General features: G+C 31.0%; 1 protein-coding gene across 15 annotated transcripts in view; it reads left to right on the top strand.

The window, feature by feature from the left end:
* Positions 1-25,427, top strand: part of LOC127737328 (inositol 1,4,5-trisphosphate receptor type 3-like) — a 178,312-nt gene that overhangs the window by 131,113 nt on the left and 21,772 nt on the right. For 5 of the 15 annotated variants that reach the window (XM_052247929.1, XM_052247920.1, XM_052247925.1 and 2 more), the window contains 13 exons: positions 656-753; positions 1,535-1,634; positions 9,483-9,566; positions 10,146-10,328; positions 10,621-10,764; positions 12,128-12,277; positions 13,406-13,507; positions 14,239-14,358; positions 14,912-14,962; positions 18,620-18,688; positions 19,696-19,719; positions 21,911-21,937; positions 24,000-24,111. In XM_052247929.1, coding sequence (XP_052103889.1) covers positions 656-753; positions 1,535-1,634; positions 9,483-9,566; positions 10,146-10,328; positions 10,621-10,764; positions 12,128-12,277; positions 13,406-13,507; positions 14,239-14,358; positions 14,912-14,962; positions 18,620-18,688; positions 19,696-19,719; positions 21,911-21,937; positions 24,000-24,111 — 1,264 coding nt within the window. Of the gene's footprint in view, positions 1-655; positions 754-1,534; positions 1,635-9,482; positions 9,567-10,145; positions 10,329-10,620; positions 10,765-12,127; positions 12,278-13,405; positions 13,508-14,238; positions 14,359-14,911; positions 14,963-15,702; positions 15,724-15,994; positions 16,025-18,619; positions 18,689-19,695; positions 19,720-21,910; positions 21,938-23,999; positions 24,112-25,427 lie in introns of all 15 variants that reach the window. The other 10 variants (XM_052247921.1, XM_052247924.1, XM_052247927.1 and 7 more) reach the window with 10 other exon arrangements.

Raw genomic sequence — 25,427 nt, 5'->3', positions numbered from 1 at the left:
CGCCAGGTAAAATTATAGGTTTATAGAAATTGATCAGAAAAACTTCAAAATCGGTAACCAATATTTTTTTCGGGTATATTTTGTGAAAATCAGGATTTTGACTTGTTTTACGATCCCGATATCAGGATTCCGGTTGAGGCATGAAAATCGGGATGATACCGCCAAAATCGGGATATTTGGCTGGTCTGAACCTCTAGAATAGTATTTCTTCTTATTTTCTGGTTCTTCAAGTTCTTCTGGTTTTTGTTTTCATACACCCTTGTCTAGGCAGTTTTTTTGTTAGACATTGACATATATTTGACATAAAGGTGTATAAACATAAGATGGTGTGTCATGTATCATCATAACCTTCATGTGACCTTAAGGTCAAAGTAATTAATTTGTAGACATTTTTTTGTTCAGGTAATAAGTTTTAGTTGAGTTGCTACAAAGTCAAATGAATTTATAGATTGTTTTTGTCTTTGTTTTACTGCTGTGGCATATTTGTATAAACCACATCTTATTTCATTCCCAAACATTTCTGTGGAATACTGATTCCTTTTGTAAATGGTTGTTCTCTAAATACCAGTACCGGTACCATTTTATATATAGAGGATTTTTTTTCAAGTTGACCACTTTGAATTTATTTCTTAATATGATTTTATTGTAATTTTAGGACAATCTTATTACTTATTTTACTGGTACAAGAGAGGAAACATTCTTCTTTTCCATCAAAAGCAGAATGCAGTTGTCAGCCATAGCAACCAGAGAAAAGTAAGTTATTTTCAAGGGTAACTATTTATTCCTGTTCAGTAAACCCTTTGCCCATAATTTTAGGTGGCAGAGGGGTCTAAGTAGTTCATCTTCAGCAGTCACTAACCTGTCAACACTGAGGTTGTGAGTTCCAACAGCTTGTGACTGGTATTTTTCGACACCCATCTTAATAAAATGATAGAATTTGTTAAAATTTAATGAGAGAACTGCTTTTCATAAATACTTTAGAAATATCAAAAACAAAAAGGTCACATGACGGTCCTTTTTTTCTGGAAAAATAAAAAAAAAACACAAATTGTCCTATCAAATTCAATATATTTATCTGCCCTTGATTTTAAAAGAATTTTTTCTGAAAACTTTAAATACACTTAAAGACACTAAATTTTTTGATAGTTTAATCTTTAAATTTCAGGTTTTAGACATTTCTGTTGTATATTTAAGGATACTTGGTAACATATTTCTAACCAAAAAAGTATTTTCGCAACATGCCAAGAAGGGATGCTCAGAAAAAGACACATGATCTACCTTAACTACGTTTTTCTGCCAAAAGTCTTGGCTCTGGCTTTCTCAATAAAAAAAAAAAAATAACTACAACAAGATTGCCAAGAGTGCTGAAAGTGGATTAAACAACATCAATCAATCAAACATATAATTTTAGATTTCAGTATTTTATATAGTTAATGGTGATAATTTTACATTGGAGAGATGATGTCCTTTAAAGAAAAGAAGTAATCTTGTTTTATAGCTAAATAATTACAATCTAAATACTGGTATGTTTCAGACGTCTGCTTCATGCAATGCACCAAGCTAAGATGGAGGAAGCTATGCAACAAGCCAAAGCATTACAGAAAGCCATGCAGACAGGACAGATGGCTACAATCGTAAGTAGCAAACAAAACATAAATAAACTTTTATAAACCCTTTATACTAATAGACTATGTCAGTTGCATTTGAACATGTATTTATCAATTGTTAATCTTGATTTAACCCTTCCGTTAATGGAAACATTATGTTTGAGTAGTATTTCTTCAAGTTTTTTTTGGTTCTTGTTACACTTTCTCCTCGGGGACAGGTTTTTTTGTTGGACATTGACATGAAATTGTATTAGCAAAAGATGGTATATGTCATGTATCATCGTGGCCTTCATGTGATCTTAAGGTCAAAGTAATTAATTTTTAGAAATTATTTTGTCCAGGTTATATAAGTTTGAGCTGAGTTACTACAAAGTGGAACTCATTTATCCTTCTATATATTTAGTTTTAGATATTTGACACATGAGTCCATCACCTTAAGACAATTTGTTGTGTACCATTAAAGAGGACTTTTCCATTTGACATTGTGGTTATGGTCAGAGAAGTGAATGTTTTGGAACATTCTCAATTCCACCTATAACTGTTTGCCATGGCAAGACCTTTTTTGTGCATTTAATACTTTTGACCCTTTCGGGTCATGCCCACTACCTCAGGTAATAAAATGTTAAATGTCTAAATAATGGTTCAGATCTCCAATCCTGCACAATTTATATTCTTAATTGTTTGAACAAGATCTTTTCATTGTACTATAGGTTTTATTCCTCAAAGTTGTGCTGGGTCTCTTATGTGTCACAAAATATTGAATTTATAGAAAATTGTTCAGATCCTATCTCCTAAACAATACATACCTGCCAACCCTCCCGTTTTGAGTGGGAGACTCCCGCTCAAATGGAGAAATTCTGGAAATCTCCTGCTTGCCAGTCCGCTCCCGCGCGGGAGTATAAAATCTCCCGCTTTCGGATATTTTAACCCTGACAACATTAATTACGTTTTTGTGTCACTGATGAGGGTAGTTGTTACCTGTAAATCACAGACCTTGAGATATTAAATGGCTTCACTTAACAGCTTGGGTGTCAAACATAATACTAATTAACGATCATTAACGACTTTTACCCCAAGCTTTGTCAAGTTTGTGTATTTTGAAAACACTTCCAAAGAAATTTCGGGTTACTTCCCCTGTTTAATCATGTTTTAATTTACCATCCTTAAAATAATGTGAATTGATAAAAGAATATAAATTAAATACAAATTGAACAAAGAATCATAAAAGGATTGTAATTAAATGATTTTGAATGTCTTAGGATATATAAAAAAATTATATTTTGAAAATCATTTAAAAGATCTATACTTCTATTAAATGTTTCATTTGGAATTTATAAGAAATGTATTGAACCACATTTGAATGCTGGCCTAAAGAAACACATATATCAGCTGTTGAAAGATATAATAAAGATAAAAAAAAAAAAAGCTGTTGAAAGATAATTCACTTCAGCTGAAAATTACAAACCTCTAGTTGTGGTTTGACAACTCTGTCACATGTATGCTCAGAGGTGTTGAAAAAGGCAAAAAAAGACCAACAACACACCTTGTATAGGATATAGCCATGATTGAAGAAATAAAGGATATTTGGTGTTTTGTAGATGAATAAATAAACAGGTCATATATTTCACTTGAAAATTTCATTCACGCAAAATCCCCCCCTCAGGGGGAGATCTCCCTCTTTGAAGGTTTCAGAGGTTGGCAGGTATGACAATATTAAATCGGATTGCATTGGTTAGATTTACCAAGTGCGTTATATTGTATATTGTCCCTGTGGGAGTCATGCTATGACCCTTTCATATTACGAATTTTTTAAATTAATCAAAAATATATTCTTGTTTGCCTTGACAATGCCTTTACAGTAGTAGAATATGCTTGTTCTGTTTTTTTTTACAAGAGTATATTCTATGAACAAAAGGAAGACATATGTTATAGTTGATTTGAACAGTTACAGATATCAATTATTTTATGCTTACTTGAGCTTTTGCCATCACGGGGTTTGTCATCCTTCGTCTGTTGTTAGTCTTCGTCATAACTTTTAAAAAAATCATCTTCTCCTACAGGGCCAAAAAGAACATGAGGGTAAATTGCAAATATTGTCTGTTATCTTGTAAACTGTTAAAGATGGGGGAAAATTGACAAGGTAACAAATGTTCAAAATGTCTAGATCCACTTTCTGTCCATTTCACAAGATCTGTCAGAGGACTCCTTATTTACCCTTAAATGACAGGTGAGCAATACAGGCTCATTGGAGCCTCTGGTTTGATTTTGAAATCCATATTGGGGGAGATGGAATTGAATATTTTTTCCAAAAAAAATTACCTCATTAGGGGAAAGTACACTATTTGCTTGGTAATGAGAAGCTCATTCACACGATCTGAATACACCATCTTTAAATGTTAAATGTAATATGGTAAGTTTTTATATTTACCTGAACACATCTTCTGATTGAAAGATTTGTACGTTATTTGAATCTCTAAGTAATACAGTTCTGGAATGTTTAAAGATCTTGGAAGTTTGAAAAATATCATTTAATGTCAATTTGCTAACTCCTGTTTCATGATTCAAAACAACAAAATATGCCAGTCTAACTTAAATGGCGAAAAAAAAAAACAACATCTTTATTTTTCATTATTTTTTTAAATATTTTTTCAGAGTAGAGGAGTGAGTACTAGCATGATTCATTTAAGAGTTTATATATAGTATCAGAAGCTAAAGGAATGTTGTAGTACTCTGTTATCACCAAAACTGTTGTGGCAATACTATATGTCTAATTGTTACCCCAGTTTTTGTCTCACCTGCGACATAGGGATTGCTATTCTGGCGACGATGACGATGGCGTCAACAAAGTTTTCTGCTTTTGATAGGAACTATTTGTGATAGATCAATGATCTTTTGTATGAAGTTGCATTACTATCAGTACATATCAGTTTGACGACTGTTTTGAGACCCTGTCCCCTAGGTCATGGTCCAGTGACTTTCAATTAATTACCAATTTTCAATGTCAAGTTTTCTGCTTAAGTTAGTTTGATAGGAACTACTTACAATTGTGCAATAGACAATGATTTTTTCTTTAAAGTTACATTACTGTCAGTACATCTCACTTTGTCCACCATTTTGAGGCCCTGCCTACTATTTCATGGTCAAGCAACTTTGAAATGATTAGCAATGTTGCTGTCCATCAGATTGTCTTTTTGTGAATTTATGCTGACAGGCAAGACATATCTCTGTGTCAACAGTTTATTGTATTCTTGTTAATATTGAGCTGATAAATATTTTCTTGTTATTGCTATCAATTATAGTTAGGCTACTTTTTACCAATACAATTAAAAAAGTCTAAGGGTAATAAATCTACCAATTATGTATCATAGATACAATGCATAAGCATTGATTCTTGAAAAGAAACCATGGGCCCGTTGGGCGAATGGTTTGTTTTTCATTAATCAACACTTATCCATGGTATCTCTAACTTAAAGTGTTGATGTCTTTTCAAAATTAAAGCCTTTTCTTAATTAGAAGGTATTGTAAGTGATTTTGAATAACCATGTTATCATGTTCAACGATGCATTAATAGATCTAAGTTCACAATTAATTAGTTAGAGAAATACAAATATAACATAACACGTCTGTCTTTTAATTATCAGGCATCTGAATATCATCCATAGTTTACAAAATAAGACATATTCAAACTTATTTCTAAGTATATATAATAAGTATGTTACCAAAATTTCTAGCAAGAAGCCTCATTCTAGGCACATCAGGATGTACTCGCATATGGATTTGCAAATAAACATTTTTAAAAATATGTAGTAAAACAGATGAAATCATACTATATTTATAAAACAAAAATGGAAAAATTGAATGTAATCATTCTCTTTTCAAATATCTGAAATAGCAAATAATAATCCAAAAATAAACACGAAAACCTGCTATTATTACATTAAAATAAGAAAAATGAAAAAACATAACAGATTTAAAGGAGGGGTTCGATTCCCAGTGAAGGCATATAAAAATAACAAAAATATAAAGGTAAATTTTAAAATTAATTAGGGCCCCGCCGAATGGCAGCACCCTATAGTGATCAGTCTGTCCGTCCATCTGTCTGTCCGTCCGTCCGTAACAAATTGTGTCCGCTCTATATCTAGAGAACCGTTATGATTTCAAAGTTTATACTTGACATGTATATTAACCAACACCAGAGGGTGTGTCATAATGTATGTACAACTTCCTAGGTCAAAGGTCAAGCTCAAAAACTTTGGTTTTAGTTGACAACCCCATGTCCTATGGTAAAGATCGTGTCCGCTCTATATCTTGAGAACCATTATGATTTCAAAGTTTATACTTGACATGTGTATAAACCAACACCAGAGGGTGTGTCATAATTTATGTACAACTTCCTAGGTGAAAGGTCTAGGTCAAAAACTTTGGTTTCAGTTGACAACCCCTTGTCCAATGATAAAGATACAAATTTTTTACCACACATTATTCACAGTGGGGCCCACAGAGATGGCTCCCATCTCAATGATATCTAGTTCCATTAGTGAACAGAAAACAGTAAATAAGTCAATTCAAACTTAATGAAATTAGGCACACAAAGGAAACAATTGAATATAATTTGGTGAGTCCATATAAGCGACAGATTTAGGAAGCGTTGATTCTAGAAAAAGATGTCACGGCAATTGTTTAATGTCAGTCATAAAACAATTGTAAGAATTGGCTGTCAGATGTTCATACCAATATTTTTTTTTAGAATTCTTCCATTCTCATTGTATATATTTTTGTTTATCTTTAAGAGGGATGGAGCCATGTAGACTTTAATTGTATAGCAATGTGCATTTCTTCCTTTATTTTCCAGAATGTGATTTGAATTTTAATAAATAAATTATGAGATATAAACAATTTTTTTCAACTCAAAAACATTGGCCTAAACAAAAATTTTAAATTCTTTAAGTCTGTAAAGAGAAATTTTTATCATTTCCAAGTAAGAATCTGGAAGTTCTTGTCTTTGCAACTTTTTTTTACAAAAGTTTGTTTATAAATGATGCAAACTAATTGCTCAGTACATTACTGTAATGAAATGAAAAGCAAGTGTTACCAAACAAAATGTAATCTTACAAAATGTCTTAAACACAATCAGTTGATTCAAGCTGGTTTTGACAATCTATGTATGATTTATATGTTTCAATTGACATCTTGCAATAAAGTGGCCAAGATTAGACAAGTTTGAATTTTTTTTTTTAGAATTTTAGATTTTTTTTTTAATTAAAAGGACTAAATTATGGTTGTTTTCATCCTTAAAATTGTGATGAATAAAATATTTATTTTGTGATACAAACTATATAATAACCGGTGTGTTACATTTGCGCAAATTCATCCTATTTTCGCACGAAAAAAATCCATGTTCGTCATTTTTAAAGTCGTGCAAATGTAGGTCAAACATAATGACTAGTGAAGTTTACAAAATTGTTCATCTGGTCTTGTTTTAGGTTTCATGATTCTTGCCATTTGTATAACCTGTATGTTTTCATTTTATGCCAGCCTGAATGGGTAAGATTGGGCAAAAATGTTCAGTGTTGTCATTTAAAATAACTTTTTTTAAAATATGTTTAAGCTTTTGCATTTTATTTTTTTTAGATGAATATATTTTTGTTTATGCATTTTTGTCTAGGTTGCATCTGCTTGTTATTCTGTCACAATCTACTTTTTAATAAAATGCAAACCTTAAATGACACATCATTTAAGACACATTTCTTGTCTTGTAATAACCAGGAATTATTTGAACCTGGAATAATTCTGGAAAATTGATAACAAATATTTGATGAAAACTAACCCAACTGAATAGGGGTAGCCATGCATGCATGGCTAAGGGGGATTAGTTAGTTCATACTGAAATATCAATGAAAGTAACTTGAACATAAGCCTTGCACTTATCAATTTTCAAGAATTCAAAACTATTCCGGATTCAAATAATTCCTTGAATAATGTTTATGTAGCAAGAAATTCATCCAAAGTTGTTCTTCATTTCACCTAATTTTTAGCTCACCGTTCCTTCGGAACGGTGAGCTTTTGCCATCACTTGGCGTCCGTCGTCGTCTGTCGTCGTCCGTCTGGTGTAAACTATTTCAAACATCTTCTCCTCTAAAACTGCTGAACCAATTCCAACCAAACTTAAGCTGAATGATGCTTAGGGTATCTAGAATAAAGTTTTTGTTTTATTTACTGTTTCGTCTAATAACATGGCCGCCATGGCTAAAAATAGAACATAGGGGTAAAATGCAGTTTTTGGCTTATATCTCAAAAACCAAAGCATTTAGAGCAAATCTGACATGGGGTAAAAGTGTTCATTAGGTGAAGTTCTATCAATTGAATCTGATAACCCATTGTTTGATTGCTGCCACTAAATTGGTAATTTTAAGGAAATTTTGCAGTTTTTGGCTATTATCTTGAATATTATTAATGATAAAGATAAACTTAAGGAGTTATTGCCCTTTAAGGACAATTTTACACAATTTGTTTATCATGTTTTATAACTTTAAAAAATCTTCTTCTCTGAAACTACTGAACCAATTCCAACCAAACTTAAGCTGAATGATTCTAAGGGTATCTAAAATAAAGTTTGTGTTTTATTGTCTGTTTCGTAAAAAAACATGGCCGCCATGGCTAAAAATAGAAAGTAGGGGTAAAATGCAATTTTTGATTTATATCTCAATAATCAAAGCATTTAGAGCTATTCTGATGAGGGTTAAAAATGTTTATTAGGCCAAGCTCTGTTAGCCCTGAAATTTTCAGATGAATCTAAACCCATTGTTGGATTGCTGCCTCTTAATTGGTAATTTTAAGGAAATTTTGCAGATTTTGGTTATTATCTTGAATATTATTAATGATAAAGATAAACTGTAAACAGCAAAAATGTTCAGCAAAGTAAGATCTACATATAAGTTTGATGACCAAAATTGTCAATTGTCCCCTTAAGGAGTTATTGCCCTTTAAAATCAATTTTTCACAATTTGTTCATTTAGTTTGCTTACTTTAAAAAATCTTCTCCATTGAAACTGCAGAATCAATTTCAGCCAAACTTGGGCTGAATGAGTTTCAGAGTATCTAGTATAAATTTTGTATTTTATTTTCTTGTACGTCAAGAAAAATAGCCACGATGGCTAAAATGAAACATAGGAGTAAAATGCATTTCTTTGATTTTGAAGAAAATATGACAGATACAAAGAACATTTCAATGGAAGATTTAAGCCATTCATTAATATATATTGAAAAGCAAAAATAATCATCGATGAAAGATTTAAGCAAAGAATTACAGGTGAGCGATTCAGGCTCTTGAGAGCCTCTTGTTTTTAATTTAGTGGTCTAATTTGAAAATTTTGTTGATCATGGTAATTTGTAGATGCATGTGGTTTTCATTTCTTTTCTTTGTTTTTTTGAAATGGGTGGGATAAGTAATTCTTAATCATATCCTTGTAGCCCATTAGAAATGCACATGGTTCTGTTAATTTTCAGGTTTTATTCATACTGTTATTTCTACATTTTGTTAGAATATATGATCAGTTTTTTAGCTTTTTTTGTTTTAAATCTTTTTTACTTCAAAGATTAAATAAAATAAGCCTAATTTTGTTTTGATTTATAAAAGTCAGATAGGAAGAATAATACTTGAAACTAGAAGTTACAACTTTTTAAAAGCACATATCTTAGTAAGAAGATTGTTGATTATATAACATACATGAAACTTGAAAGATCATTTATTTATTTCATTTTTTTATTTGCATCTTTTTTACATAGCATATTTGAAAGTATGTTATACATTTAATTCAAATAGAAAATTTCTAATATCTTAATCGGTTAAAACAACATGACAATATTTCTTTGCAGGAAATTATGAAGGCTAACAAAATTGGTTCTATGTTATCAATGGCAAAGAAATCCATGGCTAATCTTAGAACATCAGGTTTCTTGGTAGGTATTACAGTCTTTCTTTTTTACCTACTTTTATTTGAATTTTTTATATTAAAGGAATATAACTATGAAACACTTTCAGTAAATTTTTGGATTTTGTATGTTACTTGATTAAAATTTGATCAAAGATTATTATAACCTAAATGGCCTGCTTCATATGTTATGGTTTTGGATTGGTATTAGAAACCTTTGTATTATAAAGTTTGAATAGTTTCACATGTATTGGTTCTTTGAAATGTATAGAAAGAAAGGAAGGTTCTTTACTCACTTAATATGGAAGATAATATGGTTAGTCTGTTAAATTATTGATTTATTGATTGATTGATTGGTTGGTGTTCAACGCCACTTTCAGGACTATAGGCTATTTCCTGGTGGTAAGTTTTTGTTTGTGGAGGAAGGATATCCCGAGGAAAACTGAACAACCTTCAGTAGGAAAAATGACAATCCTCGTCAATTAAGATTGAAGTCGATTTAAATAATAAAAATATGTGTTGTAAATGTTCAAATGCTCCTGTTCCTTAATGATTTATGCTATGCATTTTTCAATTTTATCAAATGTTTCTAAAATAATGTTTGTAGAGACCAGCTTCAAGGTTAGGAATAGGTGGATCAAAAAACAGTATGGGAAAGAAACAGAATTTCGGAAGCAGTCGTCTTTTGAAACCTTCAAAACCTGCACTGAATGGACAAGCAGGGAAAAAACTTGGTAGTACAGTCAATCAAGTAGCTCCTGCTACAGATATACCAGATGTCCAAATAGAGGTAACAAACTTGGTAGTATATCGAATTAAAAAAGGGAAGATATTAATGGGGACATACAAATAAACATTTAACATTTTCATATAAAAGCAATAAAGATGGCACCGTATATTGAATTAGGTACTCATAAACTTTGAGGTAGATATATAGAAATAAAGATGCAGAGACAATTTAACTGAGTTATTATATATAATTACATGTATGTATACTTATTTTTGTTGTGTAGAACATAGATTAATGGTTGACTGTAATAAGTTTGGATTAAATACATACAATACTTATTTTTGTTGTGTAGAACATAGATGAGGAAGAATTACAGGAGCTGATGCAGCATGCTATGGAGATGTCGTCAGAGTTTGATTTTAGAGATGATGGGTATATAGAATTAGTTCTGAGAATTTTGGGTTTGATGTGTGATAATCAGCATAGTGATTTACAGGTAATTATTTTGACAATACTATGTAAACCTAAAGAATACAGATTATGGGTTAGATTAATCATTTTTTTCTTATTGTAAAGGTTAGTGTGAAATTTATGGGATGACTCAATGGATTTCAAGACATCAGATATAAATTAATGGCAGCCTCCTGTATTTTTTTTCACTTTGAAATCTCCCCCTTAAGAATAGTCTCCTGAGATATAGAATACCAATGCTATCTAAAAAATTTGAAGAACTTGGAATTATATGTCAAGTTAGACTCAAGCATGACCAATACAAATAGCATTGCAGACATTTATGTGGAGTATTGTGTTCCTTAACATGGTACAATTATCCTTAATATTACCACAGAAACGTACATGGAGTATAAAATTATGTTCCTTATTATAACCATATTTTCCAATATAACATTGACAAAAACTAGAGAAACAAAATTTAATGTCTTATATCTTTGATATTATTGTTTTTGTCTCGCCTGCGACGAATATGCGAGACCAAGGTATTACTATCCAGTGGCGGCTGCGGCGTAATTTATTTGTATAAAGCTTTATATTTCAGAAGGTAGAAGACCTGGATGCTTCATATCTTGTATGAAGATACCTTATGTTACGAAGTTTCCGTCAATTCCGTCCATTGTCCTTGACCTCATTTTCATGGTTCAGCGACTGCTTGAAAAAAAATTTGAGTTTTTTTGTCATGTGAATTTCTCACTTATTATAAGCAATAGGATAACAATATGTTTACATGTCCGTCAGACAGGGTTCACATGACCTTGACCTCATTTCATGGATCAGTGATCAAGGTTAAAGTTAAGAGATTAGGTCCGTTTCTCAAATACTATAAGCAGTAGGTCAACTATATTTGGTGTATGGAATGATTGTAATGGGTACATGTCAGTCTGGCAGGTTTCAATCGACCTTGACCTCATTTTCATGGTTCATTGGTCAATGTTAAGTGTTTGTGATGGTGTATAAAAAATTGTAACGTGTATATAGATATAGGAAGATGTGGTATGAGTGCCAATGAGACAACTCTCCATCCAAGTTACAATTTATAAAAGTAAACCATTATAGGTCAAGGTACGGCCTTCAACACTGAGCATTGGCTCACACCGAACAGCAAGCTATATGTCTGTCTGACACAATTTATCTGACATTGACCTCATTGTCGTAGGTTTTTAAAAATGTTATGTTTCTGGAATGCTTTTAGTAAAACCTTTATCTTTAAGACTTTCAACATAAAATCAATGGTCAGTAAAGCAGGGGAGACATTTCAGCGTGTGCACTCTTGTGTTTAAATGGTTATGGAATATTATATTTGCAAAGACTGTTCTATTCTAAAAACTTTGCATTGCTTCTTGCAGAACTATTTAAGAGAACAACCAGACAATATAAAGTCAGTAAACCTTGTGGCAGAGACAACAAAGTTTCTACAGATTGTGTACTCTAACATCAATGACAAATCACTCCCTCTGGTGGTCCAGTTGTTTGATACTTTAGTGGAATTTACTTCAGTAAGTAAAAACTTAAATCAGCATATAATATTTCATTGTTATATTATTTTCATGTTCTGGTTTTCAGATTTCAATCCAAACAGTGCTTTTTCCATATTATTTGGGGAGGGGGTGCAATTTTTTTTCTTCATTTTTCTCAAGCTGTTTGCACACAGAATTTCAGAAATTTACTTTCGCAAAATGATTTTAATGAACTGTTTTAGTAAGAATAACTCTACTACAAAAATAAATGCTTACATGATGTATTTGTTACCCAGGGGTCCTGAGATAGTATTTTTATCAAACTGTGTGTAAATTATCTATCTGAATAAAACCACCTTCCTGATATCTAAAAATACTTGTTACTTTTTATGCCACTGCCATAGCAGAGGGGCATTAAGTTTTACTCTTTTCCGTCTGTATGTCCCGAAATTGGTTTCCGTTCTCTCACTTTAGTTTGCCTCAACCAAATGTTATGAAACTTATAAACAATGCTTATTACCACAAAACACAGATCATGTTTGAATTTTGGTGGCATCACTTTTACCATTCTAGAGTTATGTCCCTTTACAAATGGAAAAATTGTTGAATATTTCGTTTCTGTTCTCTAACTTAAGTTTGCCCCTACCAAATGTTATGAAACTTATACACAATGCTTATTACTACAAAACACATTTCAAGTTTGAATTTTGGTGGCGTCACTTTTACCATTCTAGAATTATGCCGCTTTACAAATGGAACAATTGCTGAATTTTTTGTTTCCGTTCTCTAACTTTACTTTGCCTCAACTAAACATTATGGATCTTATACACAATGTTTATTACCACAATACACAGATCAAGTTTGAATTAAGGTAGCATCATTTTTACCGTTCTTCAGTTATGTCCCTCTTTAATGTTGTATGCAAGCGGGGGCATCATCTCTGTCCCATGGACACATTCCCCATTTATTATTAATTGTGGGTTGTATGTTTTAGTGTTGATTAAATTTAAAGAATAATATGTACACCATAACAAAATATGTTTTATGAAAGCATGTTATTGTTAGAATATGTCTCATAAATCTTTAAAGAGGTCCTGTAGCCGCCATAGCCCTTGTATCTATATTGAGAAAAAAGAATTTCCAGTAATTTTTTGTTTTATTTTTCAGGGGAATCAACAGAATCAGGCTGTGATATTTGACCATAAGATTTGTGATTATATCAACCACATTCTTCGTGTTGGACAGTTCAAAGGTTGTGGAAAGAAAGAGGTAATAGTTAATCATAGCCACATATAAAAAGATTAAGATATGTATATATATAATGGTGATTTATATGAAAATTAGGAAGACATAAAGATGACACACAGTACATTTGCCCAGATATAAATGTCACTTAGTTTCACCTTGACAAATGTCAGGTGTAAATAATGAAAAGTATCCACATTAGAATTTTTTGAATATGAATCAATGCCAACCTATTTAGTATCAAATTTCTGCTGTCAGATCAAAGTTCTGAAATTTTTTTAGGCAAATTTCTTCTTTGCATGAATGGTCTGCCCTTTAACAGTTTTTTTCTAATCAAGAAAAGGGAAGCTAAAGATAAATCTTAAATTTTAAGGCTGCAAAAACCTTTAATGACCTTAGAAATAGATGTAAATAATTATAATATGCTATTCTTATGGAAGTTTGATGCAGCCAATGAGGTGTTTTATCATTGTCACCTTTGTATTTTCAAACATAATAAAAGCGAAATCACGAATACGTGAGAGCAAAAATACCAAATCAAGAAATGAATTTGATTTCTCATGTTCACCTTAAAGATTTCACGCTTTCTTTTTCACTTTTGTGATTTTGCTTTTTGCCCTTTGTATTGTTGACAATGTGAAATTGGCAGCATCTGGCTTTCATACATTTTGGTTGTTTTTTTTACCTTGTGTTATTGTGATTTGGATTTCTATTGTTTAATTTCAACTGAATATCCACCTGTTTTATTCTTCCAGATATATGTTTTAAAGAAATCAATAGCTACTCTGGTGAGATCTTTGACAGAGGAGAATCCTAAAGACTCAGATGAAGAGAATTCTCCTGCCCAAGGTGTACAAATTGCTACTTTGTCTAAGGTAAATCTTTGAATTAAATGTTTTCTCAATATTATTTAAACTGAAAATGACTGATTAAAATGTTGCTGTAACAAAAAAGTACTGTAAGTTCCTAAAGTTTTGTGATGTCTTTATCATGGGTGAATAATGCTAAATGGATGGTATTTCAAGCATTAAAACTTGAGTTTTGTGTTGGTTACCTCTCTAAATTTCTATTAATTGGTCTTGCATTTTTGTTATTTCTATGGTAGCAATAAATTCTGATTTTACGGTTATTTTAAATAAAAGAAAAAGTACTCCTCCGATGCTTGTCTTATGGTTCACTTGGAATGGTTCTAAAGTGTTGTTTTTTTTCATTTTCTCTTACTTTTTGGCGTTCTAATTTCTTACGAAGCATTTCATGAATGAGAATGTTCAAAAAAATATAAATGTTTAGAGTTTTATGCGATGTCCTTCCTATATCAAATAATGTTTAATATAAAGCAACATCATCTTTCCATTATGGTATAAACAGCTCAAAACAAACATGTTTTTATTGTAAACAAATCATTGTTTGAGAATGATGTATTATTAGGAAGGAGGTGATGAATTTCTCTGGAGAAAGATACGAGAGACTACATCTTGGGTAAAAAATATTTACCAAAGTGCACAAATGATTGTTGATTTACACTGTGGTTAGGCTAAAGTTGTTTATTTTTGTTGATTTACACCGTAGCTAGGCTAGGGTTGTTTACTTTTGTTGATTTACACCGTGGCTAGGCTAGGGTTGTTTATTTTTGTTGATTTACACTGTGGCTAGGCTAGGGTTGGTGTATTTTTGTTGATTTACACTGTGGCTAGGCTAGGGTTAATCATTTTGTTCCTGAAAATGGGTCAAATTTGTTTGTCAGAGTGATGTTTAAGAGCACATGATGATTGGTTTACAATATTATTAGGTGAATGTGAATGACATTGATTATTCTTGGAGGAAATTGAGAGAAACAACAGCTATGGTAAAATATGAGTGTCAGGATAAAATCATTCAGCACATGATTGTACACTCTTACACTGGATTTGTGCACATTCTCTAAGCTAACTATTTAACAATCTTTATTTTAGGCCAAAGTTTAAAATATTTTAGAATGGCCATAAGATTTTTGTATTTTATTGGCCTATATAAAAATCAACCATTGTAAAATGTAGGAAATTTCAATGGTTTCCAAATTTGTACAAATAGCCTTATATTAAATATATATGTTTTTTTTTGTTGGGGGAATCATATTTGTTCGTAGGGATTATTCAATGAGAAAACATTTGTGCTGTCCTTCATTGGATAATGTAAAATTTAGACATAATATATCAAAATTTACATGTATAATTTTCTAGTTTCTGAAACGAGGATCAGCGGTTTGTTAACTCTTTTAGTATCGTTGTTGTAAAACTTAATGTATTGTATTTTCCAAAATCTATTTTATGTGTATTAAATTCCACTTCAATGTCACATAGTTGTTGCATGTTTTATTTAATTTTTTTCTTCTAAAAACACAGCATTGATCTGTTGCAAAAAAATTGTTATTCATGTTTGGTTTTTTTAAGTATTGTTTCTGTTACTGTTTTTTAAAGTAGAATGTTTGAGTTATGTTGATGTGTATTGTAAGTTTTGTCAATTGTTGTATAGCATGGTCAAATAAAAGTTAGGTCCAAAAAGGTAAGTTAACTCCCCTTCTACTACTTCCTGTTAACATTAACATCTCTGAAGAGTATTTGCAGCTTTTTTCAGAATAAATTTATTTATTTGAGATGTTACTACATTTAATGTGATGAGACTTGAATTTTTTTTTCAAACTTTCTGTTTAAACAAATTAAATGTCCATATATGTGTTGGTGACTTACATTTTTCACTACATTTCATATAAAAAAAGTCCTTTCTTGTGGGGTTTTCATTACAATTTAAAAACAATTGATGATTACTTACTGTTCTTGTTATATCTCTCTCAGAAATTCTATAGAGAGTGACTCCTTCAACTGTGGTCATTTCTTTAAGCAATATAGTCCACTATAAGATTAATCGATGGCTTTTGAAATTAGATACATGTAGTAATTAAGAAATGATATCTGTATTAACATACATGGCAAGCTGCAAGCACTCTTTCAGAATACCAGGAATGTTCAATTATATCACTCACGTTATCTATTGCACTGCTTATCTTTACTTTTGCTTGATAGTTTTGTAAAGGGAACAAAAGCTTTATCCTTTTGACTGAGATTTATCAATCCCATACATGTTCATATTACATTTTGTGAACCGTTTGAGTATAATTCTGGAAGGCACCAGAGGGGTGAAGGCAAGAATAAAGAATTGCTATGTATCTAATACAGAATTTTATATAAAAATAAGATGATGTGGTATGATTTCCAATGATTAATAACTGTATATTAAATTATTTATCATTTGAGCTAGCTTAGGGGATTAGCAAGTTATTTATCATGTGAGCTAGCCATGGGGATTAGCAAGATATTTATCACGTGAGCTAGCTTACGGGCATCTTTGCTAGCCAAGGGTTACGATCCAACCCACTCCTCTTCACCCTTGACAGATTAAGTAAGAATTTGGGATCCAGGAGGTAATGTTTTCCATTGGTCATAGTTGTAACTAGCTACATCCAATCAAAAATGCCTTTAAGATGATCATGTGTAAATGTAGAAAATGTATTAAAAAAAAACAATTGCCACGTGCAACACGTCTTTACCCCAAAATATAGGATGACATTGAGTGACACTTTTGAAGTTCTGAATCAACAATCTTACACCTCCGAAATAAAGAGTGCAAGTGCTGTCATTGGTCAATTATGATGTAGTCAGAGTGGGTGTGACTTCTATATGTTTCTAGATGGCACTATGCTGTATACACAAATACTGCCTTAATCTGCTATGGGTGAAGAGGAGCAGGTTGGATTGTAACCCTTGGTTAGTGAATATGTCTTAGGGGATAAGCAAGTTATTTATCATGTGAGCTAGCTTAGGGGGTTAGCAAATTTTTTTTATCATGCGAGCTAGCTTAGGGGGTTAGTTTTAAAATTGATCTACTACATTATTTATTCTTGACGATTTTGAATGAACAGTTCAATTTGGGATCTCTTAGTCCTAAAAATAACTAACAAAAAATTGTATAAAATACATATGTCATTACTAATATGTTGCATGTAGAATGGTAGATAATTTGAAATATATTGGCTTTTTTACAAGAAATAAGTATATTCATCTTTTAGCTCCGTGTTAGAAACTACTACTTTCCAATGGCTTGTAATTCTCTGGGCTGTATCAAATACCCTAACTGCAGAACTTGTTATATCTCGCTTTACAATGTTTCTCCTATAGTAAGACAGCTGCTAGGTGAACTTATATATAACAATTTATCTAACATTGATCTAGATTCCAATAATGTTATGCTTTAAGATATTCATCACTTATCAACACCTTATTATATTTTGTCCTAACTACAAACACTTTTCAAAGTTCTCATTATTTTTATGAAAGTTATATTATAACTTACTTTTAAAATAATTTGGATTGCTATGAATTTCTAATGTGACATATTCTCTAACATAGTATTATATGTTACAAACATATTATTTTAAACTTAAAAAATCAATCATTGATTAATAATATTATGTTTTAATTATTTAGTTCCTTTCGTCATTAGATCAAAATGTTTACGTTTTCAAAACCTATTGATACAAACTTTAGTAATGCACAACCTTTTTATGAATGAATAGTTTCCTGTTTTTATAAGACCACTGTAACTCATCAATGCTCTTCCTATGATAGAGAGCTCCATTATAAAAAAAACAGTAAGCAAAACTCCAAAAATCTGCCTGTGATAATGAAAGCTGGCCTATACTTGGATGGAGAGTTGTCTCATTGGCACTCATACCACATCTTCCTATATATACTCTCTTAGGATAATTTGTAAAACATTTGTACAAGTTTTTAAGGAAAGTAATTTATCCTTGTTTAAATGGATAGCAATATCTAAAAAAAAAATCCATGAAACACACTTTTCCATCCATAGCAGTTTCTGAGCATGTTTTTATTTTCACCTGAAATATCTATATATTAGCCAAAAAAATGGTTGAAATGGCATCAGTGTTTTGTTAGACAATTATATATTTATCACAACAACTGAAAAACTAAAAAATGTCTTTGTTTTCGTTATTTCTTTGTTGATTTTATATTTTGAATATACCATATTGTTATACTTTGATATGTATCACCTATTCAGTAATATGTGTTTTGTATTTAGGAAGTAATGGAATACCTAGATACTCCACTTTTTATCAACACCATGACAGAAGCCTACCAAGATATACAGGTATTTTTTTTATTCAAATGAACAAATCATACTATATATATAGCTAGGACTTATAGTTAGAAATGTTAATTTTTATTTGATTATGTTTTGATATTGTCAAGTTATTTCGTCAATAGGATGAATTGTAAATTTTTTACTAGTAAACTATGAAAAGGTATATTTCATGAACCAATATGTAAAAATCTTTAAACAATTCTCTCTTTATAAAGCTATGTGTTTTATATATACATGTACTATTAAATACAGTAATAAGGCATTATGTTGCTAATCAAACAAAATGGCTGCCATAACTATAAATAAGCACCAACTTTAGATTTCCCTCTGCAGTTATGCAGTTGTTTAAGAGGACCCAATGTAGGGTGGTGAGGAATTAGTTCCCGAGTTGTCCATCAGAAGTATGTTTGATGACCCTAACTAGACTAGAGGCCCTATTTAGAAAAAAACTTTTCTGAAAGCAGTTTCCAAAAGTCAGATTAAATAATTGAGTTTGTCGCATTCAGTAAGTTGTAGTAGGAGTGTTTTTAAAGAGATTTAAAAAAGTTCTAACTAAACATATACATGAGTCAGTATTGGATGACTGGTGTTTAACGCCACTTTCAGCACTATTGTGCTATTTTGTGGCAGTCAGTTTTTATTGGTAGAGGAGTGCCAAGAGAGAACAACCGACCTTCACAATTCCGTAGTTATGAACATAGATGAAAAGTGAGTGAGACAGACTTTTGGCTGTCTTGAATTATGTCCCTTATTATCAGTGCAAGGATATTTGTTAAAAAATTGTAATCCAAAATACAGTAGTTTGATTCATTTTCAGCAGACATAAATCATCTAGCATCCAAGCAAATTACGTCATCTTCAAAATAAACTTGAAAATAGAATCATCTAAAAATCAAGGAACTAGTGTATGTGAAACGGACAGGGTTTATTTTATATCTCAACTGATCAAGCAAAATTAGACAATAAATACATAAGTAATAATGTCAGTATATTCCATATAATATATTAAATAGCATATAGAATTGAAAATGAAAGGGGTGAGTTTATTGATACTTTAATTGTTGTTCTTTTAATTTAATTTACCTCACCGTTTTAATTAAAATATGTTGAAGCAGAGAAATATATACTTGTTTACAGGCTGAATCCAAGTTTAGAGTCAGAAAAAAATCTTAAGGCATAGATAGATACAGTGATAAAAGATACTAAAGTGAATGAAATTGAATAATTCCGAAATTAAAAGACTGTTTTTATACATGTGATAATTGCAATTTGGTTCGGATCTTATTTGAAAATTGTTTTTTCATTCTAACAATTTACATTTCAATAAAAGATAAGTGGTGGTTGTATTGATAATTTGTTATTTCAATGGCATTTGATGACTGAGTTCTGTATACAGAAACCGGATATGGCTCTGTTGAGAAAAGAGATTCTTTGCTTCAGCATATATTGTATAATGCACCAAGTTTGTATTTTGCGACACTCCATTTATGCATCTGGTAAATGCATTATGAAACATCAAAATGAAATTTCAGCTTTAGTAAGGAAAAGTTGAAGCTTTTACTTTTATTATTTAAAACTAATTTTAGATCGGCGTAATTAACCTGGTTGTTTAATTTAGAAGCAATGAACTTGACTTTTTCTGAATTTATAAAACTAAGGATAGTTTAACCATGAAAAATGTATTAGATTCATTTCTTGATAAATTATGAATCAGCAATGCTTTTTATGAAATGTTACTGATAATTCTGAAAAAAATGTACAGTTGGAAATCTAGTGTCAAAATATTACCTCCCCTGTAAACACTGAAAAATTGATCTTTTTAATGTTTGTTCCTTTTTGACAAGGACATTATTAATTATAAATTTACAAAACAAGTTCTGGTAAATAGTAACAATAAAAAAATGAATTGAAATAAAATTAAAATTTCTGTATAATGTTATCATTTTTCTCTAAAAATAACAAAAGACAAGTACAGTAGGCTATAGAAGCTTTGTGTTAAATTGGTTTAAAAGGTTGCTATGCGAATAAATTTCTTGAGTACCCACTTGAATTTATTTTTCTACTGGCTGTATTCCTCTCTGAAATATGCCAATCAATTATTCTGTATATGTATGCAACTAGATCAGAGAAGTTCAGGGAAAAAATTCACAAGGAATCGATTTATATGCAGCAAAGATTAACTCTTTTGAAATTACGTTACTGAGCAAATTCAAACATACCTTATCCTTATGTAAACATTAAATGTGAATAAATCGAGAAGACCGCAAATATATGTACAGAATTGAGCAGACCTTTGCTTAAAATTGTATAAAAAAATAGTTAAAATCTTTTAATGTGGAACACTCCGAAAATTAGTAACCTGAAAGATCTTTAGAATTTGTATGTACATGATTTTTTTTATCAATATGCAGCAGTCTTACAAGCTTCTAATGCCATTACCGGTACATCGATAAATAATGAAATAAAACATCATGTATTTGCATGTATATTTTCTAATAACACAGTTTAACAAATAATTTCTTTATCATAGTTTAACAAATAATTTCTTTATCATAAGAAGAGTGAATTTACTATTATTCTCATGTTATCGGTTTTGCCACTGAACTAGTACAAATAAATAAATATTCAAGGTTTGAAATTCAAATGAATACTTTGTTATTTTAAGGTTATTTTTTACTGATTTTTCACTTATTGTCACCTACTGTTTACCATCATCATTAAATGTTATCTGACAGAATATTGTAAAAGTGGCCATATTTGAACTGAACTGATTTTTACTTCTTTGGCTTTACCTATAAAAGCATAAAAACACAATACCCTTGTATAAATTGCTCTCAGTGTTTTGCTCATATAGGAAATTATCTGACAATTAAACATTCATTTACATATATATATTAGCCTTTATCTACTGTGAGTATATGTTTTCTCCTAAAAAAACATACTATAAATGACTGTAAAAATTTACACACCCCAGTACAGCTGGTTTTTTATTTACAAAATCTGATGCTCCTGAATATTTTTTATTCTTTCATATAGGCCATATTTATATTCTATAGAGGTTAAAAGAATATATTCATTTTATATTGATTATTATTTCATAAACAGTATTCTTTCATTATTTGACAGATGACACTTATGTTTTGTCACTTTGTATTTCACGGTGTCTGTGATCTTACTCTTTGTGAATTATTTTATGCTGATTTTGGGTTACTTTAATCTTCACTTTAGCATGTGGAAGATGATCCTATCCTTCAGGTAATGGTCCCTCAACAGCTGTTTTAGAAATCGGTGAACAATAGAAAAAAAAATCTTTGTACAAAAAGTGATTTTTAGTCAGAATATTTTGATACTTTTAGATATATTACCATTACTTAAAAACACCTGGTTTGAATGGTGCTGGACTAGAACTTTTTGTACAAAAGAGGGTTGATTTCTTTAATGTTCTCATATTTTCTAAACAGTTGACTAACAAACAACTTTCTTACAGATATTATTTATGACAAAATGATGGAAAAACTTATAATTTTCACATAGAATTCACATTTCAACCACATTCTAATGTGAATAGTATTGATAGTTTTACTTAAGAAGGTTGTTTGTTTGGAATAATACTATTTTTGAGACACTTGTTTTGGCTGTGGCTTTAATTTTCCCAGAATTCCAATTAACAAATCTACTAATGACAACTAACCTAAAGCATTGTTCTTTCTGAGTGAAATTAGTATTTTATACGATGAATAATTTTCATTGGTAGATATGATTTTAAACAAGTAGTTCAACTAAAATGTTTTGAGTACATTTATAAGATTCATGGTTTTTTTTTCAACCTGTGAGATATGCTAAATATGGGTTTTTGATTTTGTGTGGTTTTTGTTGTCTTATTGAAGAAGCCTTGTTTAATAAAGGTCTTTGTTGTTTTAAATGGGGATAACTGGTAAAAATCTCAAGTAAATACTATTTTGACACCTGAAATAGGACAACTGCTAATGCAAATTTATATAATTACTGGTATGTGATTGTTTTTTCATTGAATTATGGTAAAATAGTTAAGGGCATTATTTTATTTTAAATATACGATAACAAATTGTACTTTTCGATTGATTATGTTGTGATCCCCAAAAAAAGGCATGCTGCAGTACATTTCATTGCAGAATGTAATACATGTACAATAACTCATTAGTGAACAGAAATAGCTTAAAATTGTTATTAAATTATGTTAAGTCAGTCCCTTCTAGCCCTAAAGTTTGTCTTGTAACAGTGCTTTGTTTCTTCTTTATTTCTGTGATATGCAAGGAGGACAAACATTTACTATTTACTGCCTAATTCTTACTGATTCATTTTCAACATTTAACAAATACTATCTTTTTCATCTTACTCACATATAATCATTATTAAGAGACAAGTCATTGTGACCTTTTTCATTAGTTATACTGTCATAATTTGATTTTAAGTGTTTGGAGTGTATCGTTTAAAATATTTTGATCGCCATATATTTCTTTTATTGCTGATTGACCTTTAGTTATAGATATAATGCAGTACAAATGCATTAACCATCTGATTTTTTATTAAGTTTAAAGAAAGTCCTGTTATGTGACTCATGTCCACTTTTGGGTGTATTGTATATAAGCAACTTCTGAAGTATGCTACTATTATTAAAAAGGGCCCAATTTAGGGTTTCAATCAAATTTTTGACTACTGTCCTGCCAAATATTTCCAACATTACATTAGGAACTACAAATATAGTTAACACAAGTATATTTTCGTTATGATGAACATGACAGATCCTGAGTTATGCCCATGATTAAGACATATTTTACAAATGGCTCATTTAACTGTACCAGCTTACTTTGTGTAGTCGTGGTGGGTATCCCTGTCCACGGACACATGTTGTTTTCATTTTACATGCATCATTTCAAAGCTGTGTGCCTTGTATAGTGATAATTGTTGTAGTCCATCAAATATTAACAATAATAATACTTAATGAATAATTATATGGTGAAAATGTTAGAAAAATTACATGTGATTTTCACTCTAAAAATAAGGCATCTTACTATCTTTTTGTATGTAATTATATCAGTTAATTTTTCAGAACACTATCTTTAAAAAAAACCAGCTTGGCAAGGTTTAGCTTTTAATAACCTTTATCTACCTTTATCATTATTAACAGTAGGATTCCTTAAACATGAACATGATACTGATTTATGTGATTTATGTGATTTATGTGATTTGCTGACTTATATTGATTTAATTAGAAATATGAACAGTTCTTGTTCTAAGCATATTCTCAGCTCTATAATATACAGTAATTATTTTATAGAAAAGTGATTGTGACTTTGAAGAATTAAAAGAGCTGATTAGTGAGGTTGGATTTGCCTACTACCATATTCTGAGTCGTATGAGTGATTTGGATGAAGCAGTCAACAAAGATAGTAAGATTAATGTCAAGGAAATAGGGCAATAATTTTAGATATATTTTGAATACATTTTGGATATTTTTGTTGTTGGAAGTTTATGTATGTGACAAATATGTAAAGACTGTCCTTTAACCTTTTTTCATGTAATCACTTTATTACCATTACATGCATTAAACTATTTCAATTTGTTTAACACTTAAGGTCCAGTTACAAGCTAAGTCACAGATTTGGAAAAATTTTGCATACAACTCGAGCTCGTTGAACTATAACTGAAAATCCAAAAAATAATTCATTTATCTCTTTTATTTTCTGAATTATTAAGTCTCCCAAACGAAGTTTGGGAAGACTTATTGTTTTTGCTCAGTTCTTATTATTATTATTATTCTTCTTCTTCTTCTTCTTCTTCTTCTTCCGCCGCTTTTAAATTTGAACTTGTCCGCCCCCGTTCTCCAAAACCGCTTGTCAGATTAACTTAGGGTTTCACAATATGTTAGACTAACATGTCTAGTGGTGCAATCAGGGTTTTGTTTGTGCAATGGGGTTTATAAAGGGGTACTTTGAGGGGCAAAAAGAAAAGAGGGTTTTACTATAGAACCCTATGGGATTTTATTTTTAAAAATTTTCAAATGATTATAAATTGAAAACCGTTTGTGATAGACACAATCTTTTTAATTGAAAATGTTCTAAATGATAAAGCCCATTAAATGAAATACAGGGTTAGTCCCCAGGGGTCACCCCCACCCCCTGCCATTTAAGAAAGTTCTAATACCTTGTAAGTGGTCAAGATCCCCACCCCTAAACCATATATATTCTGGTTTGTCATGCTAAGATGGTTTGAATGATATATAGGGTTAGTCCCCCGGGGTCATCCCGACCCCCTGCCATTTGAGAAAGTTCTAATATCTTGTAAATGGTCGAGATCCCCACCCCTAAACCATATATATTCTGGTTTGTCATGCTAAGATGGTTTGAATGATATACAGGGTTAGTCCCCAGGGGTCATCCCGACCCCCTGCCATTTGAGAAAGTTCTAATATCTTGTAAATGGTCGAGATCCCCACCCCTAAACCATATATATTCTGGTTTGTCATGATAAAGCACATCAAATGAAATACAGGGTTAGTCCCCAGGGGTCACCCCCACCCCCTGCCATTTAAGAAAGTTCTAATACCTTGTAAGTGGTCAAGATCCCCACCCCTAAACCATATATATTCTGGTTTGTCATGCTAAGATGGTTTGAATGATATACAGGGTTAGTCCCCCGGGGTCATCCCGACCCCCTGCCATTTGAGAAAGTTCTAATATCTTGTAAATGGTCGAGATCCCCACCC

Source organism: Mytilus californianus, unplaced genomic scaffold (assembly GCF_021869535.1).
Source record: "Mytilus californianus isolate M0D057914Y unplaced genomic scaffold, xbMytCali1.0.p SCAF_4, whole genome shotgun sequence".
Lineage (NCBI taxonomy): Eukaryota > Metazoa > Mollusca > Bivalvia > Mytilida > Mytilidae > Mytilus > Mytilus californianus.
This window is presented reverse-complemented; position numbering and strand designations above follow the sequence as displayed.